Raw genomic sequence first — 17,527 nt, 5'->3', positions numbered from 1 at the left:
GGCTGGCTCACTCATCTCTCTCTCTCTCTCTCTCTCTCTCTCTGTCTCTCTTTCTTTCCTTCTTTCGCTCTCTCTCTCTCTCTCTCTCTCTCTCTCTAGACAGCAAGTGCTTTACATAAGCACTTTGCTACTGGTGAATGAAATGAATTTATATATTTTTTCAAATTGTTCATAATTAACATGTTTTTGTATCAAACATGCCATTTCATTTTTAGCCATGGTGGTATTATTTTGAGACCACATCGTTCTCGTATGAAGGGCAACACTCTCTCAAATCTTGTACTTCTCAAGTGCAACAAGCTGTTAATGTACTGTATGTGTGTTCCTAGGCATACAGGCACTACTTGACTCTGTAATATAGTATTGTAATGTTCTTTCTTCTGCTGATCCCTGGCTGGCTCACTCATCTCTCTCTCTCTCTCTCTCTCTCTCTCTCTCTCTCTCTCTCTCTAGACAGCAAGTGCTTTACATAAGCACTTTGCTACTGGTGAATGAAATTAATTTAGATATGTTTTTGCAAAATGTTCATAATAAACATTTTTTTGTATCAAACAAACAGTCTGCACGCTCTTTTTTGACATTGACATTAGGAAGATAAGATGTTTCTCTTCAAGATATAAACCTGGGTGCTTTGTTGGTGGGCTGGGGGATAATGGTGAGGGACTTGACTTGACATAACCTTGTGACTCGACTCGACATAACCTTGTGACTCGACTCGACTTGCCCACAAAAGAAAAGACTTGGGACTTGCTTGAGACTTGAACCAAATGACTTTAGACTCGCTTGGGACTCGGATCAGAGGGACTTGGACAATTGTCTGCTATATACCTATAACCGCCATGAGTCATTCTAAAGCATTAATTAGTGCTGTACAGGTATTACATTTGTCATAGTCTTTTAACAGCTACTCTGGGCCGTGATGTAGGCTACACCCCGCAGCCTCCGCGAGGCGGGGGAGGGGGGGGGGGGGGGGTGTAGGAACCCCGCCCCCGCCTGTAAAGCCGGGTTTCCACCGTATAAATGATTTATTTTTTCTTTTACGGCAACATCTATAGTCTTAGTTTTCTTTGTTTGATATGTCAGGTGCCCCCCGCGTGCACTCACGTCGGCGCTTTAGATGAAAAGCACAGCGACTCTGTTTTTTCCCCTATGCACTGCTCCTAAATACTGGCTTTATAAAACGAATTTTGTTTTCTTTTGATATCATATTGATATTTACCAGTCTGTCCAGTCTGGAAAATAATTTCTGCACCATGCGTGTGTGAAGTATAGCCAGTCTGGACGTGAGCGTGCATCTGCGCAGCCTGCGCACGTGTACACACACACACACACACACACACACACACAGAGAGAGAGAGGGAGAGAGAGAGCGCAGAATGTCAGCACAAATCGGTGAATTCTCTGGTCGTCCAATGAACGAACGTGGCGGTTACAGGTAAAAATGAGAAAACATGATCAATATTTTTTTGTGTGAATAATATTTATTGTATTTAAAAAAACGGGGTGCTGCCCAACATCATTTTAGGAAAAGTCACAGACTGGTGGACTTCAATGTTTTTTTTAGTTATGCACAAATGAAAATCAAAGTCGTCCAATGAAAGGCAGTTGGCGGTTCTAGTGTTAAAGAAGCGGCTGTGGCTCAGGAGGTAGAGCCACTAACCGGAAGGTCGGTGGTTCGATTCCAGGCTCCTCCAGTCAACATGTCGAAGTGTCCTTGGGCAAGACACTGAACCCACACTTTCCCCCCAATGTGTCCATCGGGGTATGAATGTGTGTGAATGCTTAGTTTCCTGCACTATGCCCAGTGCTGTATGAATGTGTGTGAAAGGGTGAATGTGACCATTACATTGTAAAGCGCTTTGAGTGGTCCAAGAGACTAGAAAAGCGCTATATAAGTGCAAGTCCATTTACCATTTACCATTCATTGTTTGCTGCGGTAGTACAGTGGGTAGAGCAATTGCCTGCCACGCAGGTGACCTGGGATTGAATCCAGGACGGGCGCACATTGGTATTTCTTTGTCCTGTATATTAGCCCACTGTATATTAGCCGGCCGGGGAGTCGTTCACACCATAGACTATAAAGGTTCACACACGCAAGACGTGCCGCCGGATCGCGCCCTGCAGCGGTCGTTTCATTTGGTGTATTTTCCGCGAGCGATCGTGTCAAGCCAGGCAGGAAGTCAAACAAAGAAACATGAGAAAATCCGGTCCTAACCCTTCAAAATAAAACACTGCGATTGACACCTTCGGAATGGCGGCCCCTCGGAAATTCAGAATGACGGACCTTCGGAAATTTTCGGAATAGTGGACCGTCGGAATGGCGGTCACCCCCCATGGCTACTCCTTAAATAGATGATGATTTTATTCGTCACATACAACAACACAAGATCATTGCAGTGAAATGACACTCCGTCGACAAATACACGCACTTAACAACAAACAACAACAACATTCAACAATTCAGTTAAAAAGGCAGTGCCCATACTGTGCAAAGCTGGTTAAAAATGTATGTAAACATAATAATAAATTAGTAATAAATAATGTATATAATGTGTGCTATGTGTGGAGAATGGGGAGGATGTGTGTGTATGTGCGTGTGTGTGAGGGGGGGGGTTAGGAGCAGAGCGAACAAACTGCCTCAGGAAAGAAGCTCCTCCTGAGCCATTCAGTCCTGGCCTTGATGGCACTCAAACGGTTCGTGGTTGGGGTGGTGGGGGTCTTTCATGATCCGCTGTGCTCTGGACCTGCATCGCCCAGTATAGATGTCCTGAAGGCTGGGCAGAGCAGATCCTATGATCTTTTCAGCACAGTGGATCACCCTCTGCAGATCCTTCCTCTCTTGGGCACTACAGCTGCCGTACCAGGCAGTAATGCTCCCAGACAGCAGAGAAAAAGAATTTCTGCAGGGCCGTGCAGATCTTAAATTTCCTCAGTCGTCTGAGGAAATACATACTGCGCCACACTTTCTTCACCACAGTGGAGGTGTGTACAGTGGTTGTCAAGTCCTCTGAGATGTACACCCCCAGGTACTTGAAGCTGTTGACCCTCTCCACCGGCATTCCATCAATCAACAATGGTGCATAGCTCAGCCCCCCCTTCACCCTCCTGAAGTCTACTACCATTTCCTTGGTCTTATTAGCATTTAGCTTCAGGTTGTTGTTCTCACCAGACGATCGACCGCTGTACCTCGTCCAGGTAGGCTGTCTCGTTGTTTCCTGAGATACAGCCCACCACCACTGCGTCGTCAGCAAATTTTACGATGGTATTTGTGGTGTGCACAGCGGTAAAGTCGTGGGTGTATATGGAGTAGAGCAGGGGGCTCAAGACACATCCTTGGGGGGCACCGATGCTGAGGGTCCATGCACTGGAGGTGCACCGTCCGGCTCTGACCACCTGGGGTCTCTTTGTCAGGAAGCTCAGGACCCAGGAGCACAGCTGGGGGCTAAGCCCCAGGTCCCTGAGCTTGGTGATTAGCCTGAGGGGAAATATAGTATTAAATGCTGAACTAAAGTCCATGAAAAGGATCCTTACCAGAGTCCAGATGGGTAAGGGCCGTGTGGAGGACGTGAGTTATGGCGTCATCAGTGCTCCTGTTTGAGCGATAGGCAAACTGAAGCGGGTGTAGCTGATGTCGATCTGGCCCTCTGCGTTGTGTTTCTCATGGCCTGCCCTAGGTGGGGTTCGATCCCACGACCTCCCGCACCGGAGGCGACGATACTAACCTCTTTGCCAAGAGGTTGACAACCACTTGGCGGGTTGGTTAGCACGTCTTTAATGGGTGGAGCGAGTGCACATGCGCTACACTCACCCCCGCTGAACTCACTCCACCCAGGGCATCCGGGTCACGGCACCACTGTAGCTGATGTCGATCTGGCCCTCTGCGTTGTGTTTCTCATGGCCTGCCCTAGGTGGGGTTCGATCCCACGACCTCCCGCACCGGAGGCGACGATACTAACCTCTTCGCCAAGAGGTTGACAACCACTTGGCGGGTTGGTTAGCACGTCTTTAATGGGTGGAGCGAGTGCACATGCGCTACACGGGTCCAGGGAGGCTGGCAGTGCTGAGGAAATGAAGTCTTTGATAAGTTTCTCAAAGCATTTCATCACCACTGACGTCAGAGCCACAGGGCGATGGTCATTCAGTCCAGCAGGGTCGGCCTTTTTAGGGACTGGAATGATGATAGACACTTTAAAGCAGTGCGGAACTCTCACCGTTGTTGTTGGGATGACAGCGTCGCTCAGGAAGCGGATGAAGGATGTAACACTACAGGCGTACTCACTCACATCAGCTGACGTCTCCCGGAACGTATCCCAGTCAACGTTGCTCAGGGCGTCTTGTAGCGTGGCTTCTGATTGGACAGACCAGCGCCGCACCTCCCGCGTCATCGGAGCTTCCACCTGGCTTCGTTGTTTATATTCCGGGGTTAGAAAAATGGCATCATTGTGATAATACAAAAAAAAAAAGAAAAATGGCATCATGATCGGCCCTACCAAAAGCCGGCCGTGGGATGGCTTTATACGCATTTTTGTATAGCGTATAACAGTGGTCCAATGTGTTGTGTTGGCTCCCCGGGTTGGGCAGGTGACGTGTTGGTGAAAATTCGGCATCACTCGTGTGAGTTTCGCCTTGTTGGAGTCACCTGCCACGATGAGGGCTGCCTCTGGATGTTTGTTTTGGACCCTGGAGATCCGGTCATGGAGTCCCGTCAGTGCCACATCTGTGTTTGCTGATGGCGGGATGTAGACCACAATCACAACAATCGCGGAGAATTCCCTCGGGAGGAAGAACGGCCGACAGAGGATGATCAGGCACTCCAGGTCTGCAGTGCACGAGCTGGACATGACAGTGACGTTCCGTGGGTTGCACTAGTGATAGCTGGTCAGGAAACACACTCCACCGCCTCTGCTCTTCCCCGACTCCGCTGTACGATCAGCCCGGAAAAGCGATCTGCTGTCAGGTGTGATAACATGATCAGGGATCGTGGCATTCAGCCACATCTCTGTGAAGCAGAAGATGTTGCACCGTTGTATGTCCCTCTCATAGCGTATCCTCGCTCTTAAGTCATCCAACTTGTTGTCCAGAGAACGGACATTGGCAAGTAAAATGCTTGGCAGAGGCGGGTGATGCGGAGCACGCTGCAGAACTCCGGCTCGTTTTCCGCGCTTCCTCCGTCAAGCTCTCCGTGCTGGCGTGAAGGCCCCGTTGTTGCTCCAAATGTGAGGTAAGTTGTGCTGGTTTGAATGTTCAGCAGTGTGTTACGACCATATGCAATAAGTGCACACATCGTGGGTATGAGCAAACCACACATATAAACATAGATGACAAGAAACAAGCACAAAGGTCGCAGAGTGAACACGACAGCAGCCGGCCGGGGCAGCACCCTCTTGGTTACTGTTGATAGTTTACGTGTCTATTTTTATACTGGCTCAGGATTTAAATTTGTTGGTTCCAGTTTCAAGTGTCACTCAGAGCTGTTTTTCATATTCAATAAAAGATTAACGTGTGACCCATTTACACCTGCCTGTCCGTTCGGAGTGGGGGGTTTCGGAATGGAAGTCTATTTTCGGAAGGGGGGGGTCAGAAAGGTGGGTCCATGCCTATGTTCTCACAGCCCTATGTTCCCACAGTTCTAAGATTTTTCTCAAAATTAGGCCCTATGTTCCCACTGGACTCTCTCTACCTGTCTGGACTCTATCTATCTGGCCTGTCTAGCCTCTACCGGGTCTTTTTACTAAACTTAACCAACTCTTTTCTTCATTGCCTAAACCCAACCAATGGTGGGACCAAAGGGCTGTGGGAACATAGGGCCTAATTTTCAGTGACAACAAAAGTTAGAAATGTGGGAACATAAGGCTGTGGAAACATAGGAATGACCCCAGAAAGGCGGGCTGTAACCATTGATGATATGTGATAATTGAATGAATGAATGAATTTTTATTTTTTTTCGAACATGAAAAAAAAAAAATATATATATAAACAGTATAGCAGTGTCCGAAAAGGAGCAGGTAGAAGTAAAACTTATATGACCCTTCCCCTTTCTTACTTATCTATTCTATAATTTTAATTTAATTTAAAATTTATATTATCACCAATATCCCCAGTGGATATTATTCATAATTAACAATACTTGTATAATTATTAGTTATACAATAATTATTATAATAATCATCAATCTAACAAAAACAAATCATCAACACAACTCCTCCTCAAGATTTCTTTTTTGTATTGTTTTTGCTTTGCTTCAACCCATTCCATAGATCCACACCAACAACTGAAATACACATACATTTCCTTTTTGAACAAACACAATGTTTTTTAAAATTGAATTTTCCTCTTAAGTTGTAACCCCCCTCCCTGTCACAAAACATTTTCTGGTTATTGCCCGGAAGTGAATTGCTTCTTGCTTTAAATATGATTTGTGCAGTTTTGAATTTGACCAGATCCCAGAATTTCAATGCATGTGACTTAAAAAACAGTGTGTTTGTGTGCTCCATATATCCCACATTGTGTACTATCCTGATTACTCTGCAAGGTTGTTGTTGTTTATAGATTGCTTCTGCCCCTTCCAATCCTGAACAAGACTAAACGATTAAAAAATGTTTATTATTTACACATCAAACATACATTCACAGACCACAAGAGTCGACTAAGATTTGTAAAGTTTTTTGAATAATCGAAATACCTTACATTTCATTTCTTGTGTCCTAAAACAGTACACAAAAGGATTAACAAAAGACGGGCAAAGGATTGTCCCAATCATTAAGGCATGGCGTTGCTCAAGACTTAATACCACACCTATTCTGGTCAAGACAGAGGTGATAAATATTGGACAGTAATAACATGCTACTGCTATTAAGTGACTTACACATGTGCTGCCTATTTTTAATCTCTCACTGCTTGAAGATACTTTCACAAAATAAATAATACCTAAATATGACAGGCAAATAAAGGAGAAAGTGAAAAATAAAAGAAAAAATAATATCATGGTAACCATAAAAAAATAGTAAGTGGGGTCGACACATGTTGTTCGCATTATGGCAGGATAGTCACAGAAAGTGTACTTCAGCGTTGAGGAGCAGTGGGGGAGAGGGACCAGACTTGCAGGCAAAACAGCCACAAAGCAACAGGCAAGAATCCACAGTAAATATGCAATAACAAGAGTACGCACATTTGTTAAATAAATGTGGTACTGAAAAGGATAACTAATAGCAACCAATCGATCAAATGCCATAATTGACAAAGCAAACATCTCCATCACTGCACCAACGTGGAAAGCAAACATTTGAATAAAGCAAGGCACATAGGATATAGTATTAACACCAGCAACGAGAATTCCAATCATTGTTGGAGTGGTACTGGAGGTGTACAATAAATCAACAATAGCAAGGTTGCAAATCAGAACATACATTGGTTTGTGTAATTTCTTGTCATAAATGATGAAGAGGATATTTACCATGTTGGCTAGAACAGCGATCGAATAGATCATCAATATAATCAGTCCAATTAACAGAGGCCTTTTGGTTTTGTCAAAACCACCTATAACAAATTCAGTTACTATGATTGAAGCATTATAAAAAGGCATATTTAACAAACATCAGCATTACGAATTTAAATAAAAAGATTTAAAATGGTCAAACTATTCTTAGAACAAAACATCTTTCAGTATGCAACAAATGATAAGTCAGGCAGTCAGATGACTTGCAGTGACTGTGGTCCCTCAAACAGCTCTTGCTACCACATAGCTTGTAGGCTTTTAAGGCTCTCTGCAACAGTAACCTCTCATTGGACGGCATCTTCGTTCAGCCGCACAGCATGTTGCTCTGAGTGATGCTATCTCAGGTGAATATGGACACGTGTTGGCATTTGAGTGCAGGGTAAACAAGAGCTTTGTTTCTCTGGGTAGAAAATTAAAACTTTCAATGGAAGGTTGTTGTTTGAGCCATTTTTTGGTTTGTGTATTTGTGTTTTTTTGTGTATTACCTGTAGGTGGGGTGCAGAGAATTGTTAAATAGTACAGCAGGTGTGCTGCTGACTGTGGAAGAGTAGTTTTTGACTGTCCTCGTCTTTGGTTATTGCGTTGTGACAAACATGTGAGCCTTTTGTTTTGTTTTTCATACAAGTTATTAAGTGTTTGCACAGTTTGGCAGAGGTTACGTGGGAGTCAAGAGCTCACGACCATGAATAAATGAATTTTGTTGGGTCTTTTTTGTCAATTTACTATATTCAATTTATAAAACTAATAATTTGTTCTAAGATAGGCTACCATTGTTATTATTTAAAGCCTTTTTATGATAAACTGTTGTTCTGTCTCTCGCTACGTGTTATGATTTAGCCTTTTGGTCGCTATTCAATACAGGATCTGTTGCTAATGTTAAAGGTACATTGTGTAAGAATTACTCCTAGTGGTACGGTTGTAGATCGCAAGCAACTCAGTCGTATTTTTCATGCTGCGTTAAGTATTTTTTTAGTATTTATTTATTTGCACCATAATAAAAGACAATTACAAAAAACAGAAATGAAACAAGAATAGTAAGTGCGGGAGAGGTTAAAACACCCTATGGGCTTATAAAAAGCACCATATACATACATTCAGAAGATAAATCAACAACAACAATAGGAGAAAGCAACAACAAATAACAACAAAAAATAAAGCAATACAAGTGCCATTTTATAGCACACACTCAAAGAAGTCAGAAATAAAAACATGGGTATGTATAAATATAAAATAATTGTATTTAACTGAGTGAATGTATGAGCATGTAAAGAGATAATGATCCAATGACATATACTGGAAAAGAAACTATTAGGAACCTTGATTTAACAGGTAAGCTTTCAGTCTTAACTTATAGTCCAGGCAATTTAGCTCATTTTGGACCCCAAAATAGAACTAATTGTCACAGAAGGTTTTTCACCATACATCATTTCTATGAGGTGTCTAGAACAACATACTAAAAGTCCTAAGAAATCCTAGTTGGGGAAATATGTTTAATTTGCATCATTATTTACTGTATAAAGTCTATGGTGCCGACAACAATACACTTCAATTAGGCTATTTTTTTCCTTTACTCCTATCACAATGAAACTTTACATGATGAAAGTATCCATGAAATGTAACATTTTTTGTATTACAAGTTTCTTTGAAAATTTATTTTGAATATGCAAATGAGCCTTACACTAATCAAATATGCCCAAAATACACCTGAATAGGCTTCTTTTTTTCCTTTACTCCTACCACAATGAAACTTTACACAATAAAAGTAGACATTAAAAGTAACATTTTTTGTATTACAAGTTTCTTGGAAAATGAATTTGAATATGCAAATGAGCAATACACTAATGGCATATGCCCAAAATACAACGAATAGGCTTATTTTCTTCCTTTACTCCTACCACAATCACACTTCACACAATAAAAGTATACATGAAAAGTAACATTTCTGTATTTCAAGTTTCTTGGAAAATTAATTTTAAATATGTAAATGAGCTCAACACTAATTGACTTATGGTCAAGAAGCCATAAATCCGCAAGCAGCAAAAACAGGGACCAAATAACTTAGTTCTTAGTCCCGCTCATATGTTGTTGAACATAACAGCATATTTAATATAACATGACACACAGTCGTTGAAACGACTTTGATGAATTCTGACTTTCTTCTGATGTTCTCTGCAAACTGTGAGGAAAGTCGTTAGGTAAGGCTTGTTCGCTAATAAAAAAAAAAAAGAATTTAGAAAGCAACTGGAGACAAGACTGTGCAATTAATTCTTAAGGTCAATATAGGTCTTTTAAGTGTGGCAAGTGACGTGTGTATGCATAAGTCAAGTGTGGCAAGTGACAGCACTCAGTGCATATAGGTTAACTTATTGAATGGACATGAATGTGTTAGTTATTTGGCCCCTGTTGCTGCTTGTGGCTTTATGGCTTCTTGACCATAAGTCAATTAGTGTTGAGCTCATTTACATATTTAAAACTAATTTTCCAAGAAACTTGAAATACAGAAATGTTACTTTTCATGTATACTTTTATTGTGTGAAGTGTGATTGTGGTAGGAGTAAAGGAAGAAAATAAGCCTATTCGGGTGTATTTTGGGCATATTCCATTAGTGTATTGCTCATTTGCATATTCAAATTCATTTTCCAAGAAACTTGTAATACAAAAAATGTTACTTTTAATGTCTATTTTCGTTGTGTAAAGTTTCATTGTGGTAGGAGTAAAGGAAAAAAAGAAGCCTATTAGGGTGTATTTTGGGCATATTTGATTAGTGTAAGGCTCATTTGCATATTCAAATTAATTTTCAAAGAAACTTGTAATACAAATAATGTTACATTTCATGGATACTTTCATTGTGTAAAGTTTCATTGTGGTAGGAGTAAAGGGAAAAAATAGCCCCATTGGGGTGTATTGTTGTCAGCACCATAGACTTTATACAGTAAATAATGATGCGAATTAAACATATTTCCCCAACTAGGATTTCTTAGGACTTTTAGTATGTTGTTCTAGACACCTCATAGAAATGATGTATGGTGAAAAACCTTCTGTGACAATTAGTCTGTCATAAAACGCTATTTTGCCTGGACTATTAAAAGTATTGAGGGATGAAGATAATTTAACTACATGAAGATGGGAATTCCAAAGTATGGAGCCTCTGTAAGCAAAATAAAACTGAGTATGTGTAGTGCGGCAAAAAGGGGGACGAAGTTTTTCAGTGTGTCTTGTGTTATAAGAATGGACCTGAGAGTTAAGTGTAAAGAATTCATGAAAGGATTTGGGCAGCAAGTGGGAAAGATGGATATTTGTAAATAAATATGCATGATTGAAGTATATTAATATTGATTCACGTTCACGTGAAATCGGTTAGATGGCAGACAGACAACAGCTGCTGCAGGTAACGGCTTAAACAAACCTCTATGTAAACAAGTGGCCCGTCAGCACGAGGCAAAACAATACATGTGAGAATATGTTGTCATGGCGATGTCGTATTGTTGACCTGACCCACGTTTTATCGGCTTTCTCTGGACTTCTGTGACTAAAATGACATCTGGTTTGTTACCGACGGCCGTTTTTCCGACTGCACCTGAATGCAGCATTCACTTAAGAACGTAAATTGGTTATTTTGCACATAGCAATAGTTTTGAAAGTGAAATGTATGTTTTTACACTGGAACTGAATGCTGTTTCTGTTGTCACAGTTTTACAAGTGTGAAATGGTGCATCAGTAAAGCTCAGAAGAATGCTACAAGTGACTCACGAGTGGTTACTGAAGCCATTTATGTTTATCTTGCTGCATACGCTATAGCACTCAGTTTAGCCGAGGGCAGAAGAACTGTTAAGGACAGACAGGTAATGACATGGGGGCGACATGCAGTAAAGGGCTGCAAGTTGGATTCAAACCCAGGCTGCTGTAGTTGGGACTGAGTCTATGTGGTAATGGTATGCGCTCTACTGGGTGAGTCACCAGAGCATCCCAATATAAGAACATACTCGTTGAAAGCCAAATGCAGCAATGTTAAACCAGCACCAAGTAACGTTTCAACCTTCATATAATATTTTCAGAACTTTTGTGATGGTACATCGACTTACAACGGGTTGAATGACACCTCTTTCATGGCCTGAGGGGGTCTGTATCGCCTTCACTGGCACTAAGCAGCTTCAAGCTGGATGGTAGGAACCCCACACAAAAAACTACAATTGTGCTGACTTCTTGACGGCATACGTCACTTCCCCCTTTCCCCATTCGTTAAAAATACCAAAGTCGATGCAAATGCCTACATGGGATTACCACTATCATGGCAGGAGCAGCAAGAAAACCAAAGAAAGAAGTTTTGTCTGAGGAGACTAAAAAATGAAAGAGGGAGAGTAAACAGGCAAATTCCACTGGATGCATATTAATGTTTCTACATGTGCTAGCTTCCACCGGCTCCGGCATCTGGCAGCCCAACACATATACAGAGCTTCTGGTCCTGTCCCATTTCTCCACACTTGGCTGAGTGCGCTTGGTTACGCACACACTTTGGTGACATTTTGCTGGTGGAACATACATTTGCATATAAGTGTGCAAGCATGTATTAAGTGGCCAAGAGCGCGGGGATATTTAAAAGCAATCGGGACATACTTGACAATTGCTGGCGTTCTCCACATGGCTTTAACGGGGCCGCGGGGTGGCAGTGGCTCAGGTGGTAGAGCGGGTCGTGCAGTGATCAGAGGGTTGGCGGTTCGAATCCCGCTCTGTCCCGGTTTCTGTCCTTGGGCAAGACAGCTTACCCACCTTGCTCCTGATGGGTCGTGGTTAGCGCCTTGCATGGCAGCTTCCACCATCAGTATGTGAATGGGTGAATGTGATCTATGATGTACTGTAAAGCGCTTTGGGTATTGTTGCAGGTATAGTAAAGAGCTATATAGATACAGACCATTCACATTTACCATTTAAAGACGCAGCCCCGCCCTCTCAGAGACAAGCACCGGAGGCCCATGATTGAATCAAGCTCTGTAGGAAAGAGAAGGGAGAGAGAAGCACCACACGCACACACAAACAACCACACCAACTTGGGCTTGTCACAATGTGATAACAGGTCAAAAATGATCAGATGTAAAGGTAAACATAGCCTAAATAGAACAAAACTGAAAGTGAAAAATATGAGATAAAAGAATATAAAAAATGAGATTTAAAAAAGTCATTATTATGAGATAGAAAGTCAAATTCATTTTATTGAAATTTATTCAATGGCATTTCCCAAATGTGACTTGTGGCTCCTGGTGATGGCAGACTTCACGAGCTAGTGCATTGTAGGATTTATGCTTGGCCAAATACTGCTCTGATGCGGTCTTAACCTGTTCTTAACGTAAGTGTGGGTAAAGTGCAAATCAAGCATGCTGCACTTTTGGTCGTTGGAGAAATAGGACACACTTGTGCACTTAGACTAAGCCCATGGACGCGCACGCCAAGTGCCCAAGCGTTTAAGTGTGATCGAGCATGCATATTGGGACAGGCCCTCTATTTTCACCGGAGTCAACGCCGGAGCACGGCCAATGCATCTAAACAGAAAGATCAGATCTTTCCTGGCGTACGTCATCAATAATAATATCAATTCACGTGCCCACAAATGTCTCTGAACCTCTGTAGACCCCGCTGTGGCCAGCTGTGGTTGCTGTAACAGGAATTATTACAGTGTCTCATTTCCGTGGTGTCCGTGTATCTGTTTTTATTTTCCTCACTAGTTCTTGTTTTCATATAACATTGCTCAAACTGTGTATAGGCAGCATTCAATACAATGTTCCAAATATCTCCTTATCTTGTAATGGTGAAATTATTTTTGCATGCGTTTCATCTATAGCTACAATCACACTGGGTTCCTCTTTCTTGAGTCTGTTTGCTCATGCAAAATGAAACGCGATTGATATAGATTAAAAATGAAGATATTTGATCGTGATTAATCTAAATGAATCCACAGCAACCCTGTGATTAATCTGATTAAAAATTTTAGTCGTTTGACAGCACTAGAATATTCTAAAAACATGCCTAAGAATCAGAAGTTTTTACTGGGTGGTAGATTGACGGTTTTAGACTGACGAGTCACTAAGCAACAACACAAATGAGTTCCAAGAGGATGCTAGTTAGTGGCTCGTGTCAATAATGGTCTCAAGTGTGTGATTAAAGTGTGTACATGAGTGTACTGTATGAGCTTGTGTGTCTGTGTACTGTACCTCAGTGAATACTCATCTCAACAGGCTCTTTCCGTAAATACCAACTCTGTTGTTTACATGCAAACTGATATCAAAGTTAACTTCTATGGAGGTGGAAAACTTAAAGTATGTGTTGGGTAGTGCCAGGAAGACAAGCACAGTAGCCATAGTGCATAATGTGTTCATAGACCAAAGCACAAAGTGTTACAAAGCGTTACAATAATTAATAATATTATTACATCATGTTAAAAATGTTATTTAAAATGACCATCACTAAGTCTAAAGGCCAAATTTGTTTTCCCACACCTTATATAGGAGGAAAGCCTCACAGATAGCCCAGGATCCTTTACATCCCCTAAATCATGCATTTGAAAGACTCCCATCAGGAAGGAGATTCAGGGTCCCTGTATCAACAAGAAACATTTTCAAGAAATCCTTTGTACCTACATCAATTGTCTTGCTAAACCAAATTAATGAATCAATCAGGATCAGGTGACTTTGATATTGAGAGCTGTTTATTTATTTATTTATTTATTTTTTCATTATTCACTACTTATTTTACTCTTATTTATTTACTCACCTGGATCTTTTTATGCTCCTTAATAGACGGGAAAGGTGCGGGAAGCTCTTGTGTGTCCTGTGTCTTGTGTGTTTTTGTGTATCCTATTGTGAATGACTACTATGTCTGTTTTTATCTTGTATGAGGCCAAAGATGAATTTCCACGGCAGTGGACAATAAAGATTTCAATTCAATTCAATTCAATTTTGTAAAATAAGGTGTTTGAAGTAGAAAAGCACCAAATCCTCACGCCTAAGAAGCTGCAACCAACAAATCTTTAACAGTTCTCTTTAACAACTGTCGTTTTTTGACAAAATGTGAACCATCATAACCTGTGGGTTATGCTTCAAATACATTTACTCAGATTAAACATATGTTGAGTGCTGAGAGACAATTAAACACTGGGGACATTAACACTGTTCCCTCATTTTCAATTTATGTGCACATGTTTAACCCCCAAGTTATTTACCCATGTGGGACTTAATTCATTACTCATTAGCATTATTAAATTAGCCATCATGAGTGTTAGTGCTATGCATAGTGTATATTGTATTTCAAACACTCACACCATTTCTAAAAATCAAAATGTCATAGAAGTTTAACAGAACAACAAAAGATGTTTACTGCAGCAGCAGTATTAAATAACCACATGATTAAAGTGACATATTGGTAGAACTGATTATTACTTAGATTTTATCTGTAGCACAATCATATTGGGTCTAGAACTGTGTAAAAAAGACTCAAAAGACTTATCAGAATGCGCTACACACTGACAGACCTTTCAAAAAGACAAAAGACATTTTTTGCAAAGTACAGTTATTGACCCCAATCAAACTATGAAAACGTGGACATAAGAAGTTTTATCCTCATCACAGGTAAATAACTTTGCAACATCGTGACGAAGACACAATGCATAACTTGACTGCTCACTATGTGAAATATCCACAACATTGCAGATCTCTGCATTTCAGTTGCCACAATATTACCTAATAAAGACATCTGTTGAACAGTTGCTAGTGAGTTTCAAGTTTAAGTGCTAAAAGCCGATATTTGCACCCTGGTTGTTTGACCCCTAACCATCCCCACGGTCCCTAAATGTTTACGATAACCCTAACTTTGACATTGTCTGCAGCACTAACCACATCTTACATGAATCATCCTCCGTTCGCTTCTCATTTAAACTAAACTTTCTGTGTCTAAAGCTTAATTTATGACGTTAAGCACTAGAACCTAAATGTGACAGCAAAGTTGAGTACAGCGTAGATTGACAGTATCATCCTACGGTTAATTTATGTGCATCATAACTAAGTGACAGCAGTGTAGAACAAATAACCGCAACTTCTACATGATTAATCTGATATAATTCAATTTGTGTTTTTTTAAACAAATCATCCACAAATTTTATATCTATAAGACATTTTAAGACCTTATTTTACATTATTTGTAATATAAATTGGGACTTTTTATACCCCACAGGAACCTTGCCTATTATCTAATTTGATATAAAATACTGCATCAATTATAGCCCAGAGAGTGCGATATTAGATGAGACTTTTTGGTTGATATCACTGCCATAAGTGTCATTAAAGAAGTTAGTTGACAGGTTGCCAGTGGTCCACAGAGAATTTGAAAAGAAAACCAAAAGAACAAAACGATGGACACCATTTCTTAATCACAAAGCATGCTGTGAAAAGTCTTTTTAAGAGGTGAAGCAACAGCAGATAATACAGAGTATGCTGCTGTACTGTTTGAGAGAGGTATACGTACTGTTGTGCATATCATTAAGGATTTAAGAATTAAAAGTTTCATGTACACAAAAAATAGATGTAATGAAATATAGAATGTGCTTTGTGAAAAGTAAAGTAAAGTAAAAGTAAAAGACAAGTGCAAAAAAATATAGAAAAAAAGGGTTTCACAGTAAACATCATGAAAGGTTAAATATTTAATCTGCATTAATTTTTGCTAAATGTTTTATAATTCATTAATGATCAATATGAAATCAGTGTGTGATGTGAAGTGTTTAATCTCATGTGTTGTAAATGTGATCCCATATTTTTTTCAGAGTTTTTGGGAAAGTTCAGGGACACCATGCCAGAAGGGAATCACAGCGTTGTGACTGAATTTATTCTTAAAGGATTCCCTGGACTTCATCCAGAGTACCATGGTCTTGCCTCGGCTGTGCTTTTCTTGGTTTATCTCTTAACTTTGATGGGAAATGCCACAGTTATTTTTCTCTTTGCAACTGACCGTAGCCTTCATAAGCCAGTGTATTACATTATTCTGAATCTTTGTGCTTGTGACATTCTCTTCAGCACAACCACTTTACCTAAGATAATTAGTAAGTATTGGTTTCAATCAGGGTCCATTTCATTCACTGCTTGTTTCATCCAAATGTACTTTGTTCACTTTCTTGGCTCAGTGAATTCCTATATTCTCTTACTAATGTCTTTAGATAGATATGTGGCCATCTGCCATCCTCTCAGATACACACTAATTCTTCAAAACTCCACCATCTGTATTCTTTGTATTATAGCATGGGTGGTTGCCAATGCAGGCCCTTTAATGTTAGTTATTAGGGCTTACCCTCTGCCTTACTGTGCCTCAAACGTAATCAATCACTGTTATTGTGATCACATTGGTATAACAGTGCTGGCTTGCACTGACAGAGCCCCTTATGGATTTCCTGCTTTTGTTTTTGCTATGGTTGTTCTACTAGGGCCTCTGGCATTCATAATTTGCTCCTATTGTTGCATAATTCGGGCAGTGCTTAAGATAGCAAATTTACAAGGTCGTCTAAAATCTTTGTCCACTTGTAGTACTCAGCTGATGGTAATTTCTCTTTATTATTTGCCCAGATGTTTTGTATATTTAGCCAGCAATGTTGGTATTAAATTTAGTGCTGACATGCGATTAGTAATTATCATGTTGTATAGCCTTAGTCCCCCCATGATAAATCCACTTATATATTGTTTTAGAAGTAAAGACGTGCAAGAAAGCTTGAAGAGACAATTCAACAAATTGACTGCTCTACAAAAAAACAAAATTTCAGCTGTTAGTGGCTAACTACGGAGCCCCTCTGGTGACATTGGATAAAGAAAAAATAATGTGACCACGCATTGTGGCCACAAGATAATTATTGTAGTAATTTCGGTAACACTTCATAATACGGCCCACGTCTTAGAGTGTACCTCCGGTTCACTTTCCACCTACTTCCACAGACGTACAGTGTAACTCCCGGTCACTACCCACACGTATTTTCCCATGTCTTACAGTAACTAGCCTACGTCTTAG

At 40.6% G+C, this 17,527-nt stretch overlaps 1 protein-coding gene across 1 annotated transcript; it reads left to right on the top strand.

The window, feature by feature from the left end:
* Nucleotides 1-16,324: 16,324 nt before the first annotated feature.
* On the top strand, nucleotides 16,325-17,299 carry LOC310996307 (olfactory receptor 2AT4-like; the record flags this gene model as incomplete). The annotated part of the gene is made up of 1 exon (XM_083985683.1): nucleotides 16,325-17,299. One exon carries the CDS (start codon nucleotides 16,325-16,327, stop codon nucleotides 17,297-17,299), a length of 975 nt encoding a protein of 324 aa, XP_083841809.1.
* Between the last annotated feature and the right edge of the window lie 228 nt (nucleotides 17,300-17,527).

This window comes from Trachurus trachurus, assembly GCF_905171665.1.
Source record: "Trachurus trachurus genome assembly, chromosome: 13".
NCBI classification, from domain to species: Eukaryota; Metazoa; Chordata; class Actinopteri; order Carangiformes; family Carangidae; genus Trachurus; species Trachurus trachurus.
Note: the sequence above shows the minus strand (reverse complement) of the source record. Positions and strands in the feature narration are given on the sequence as shown.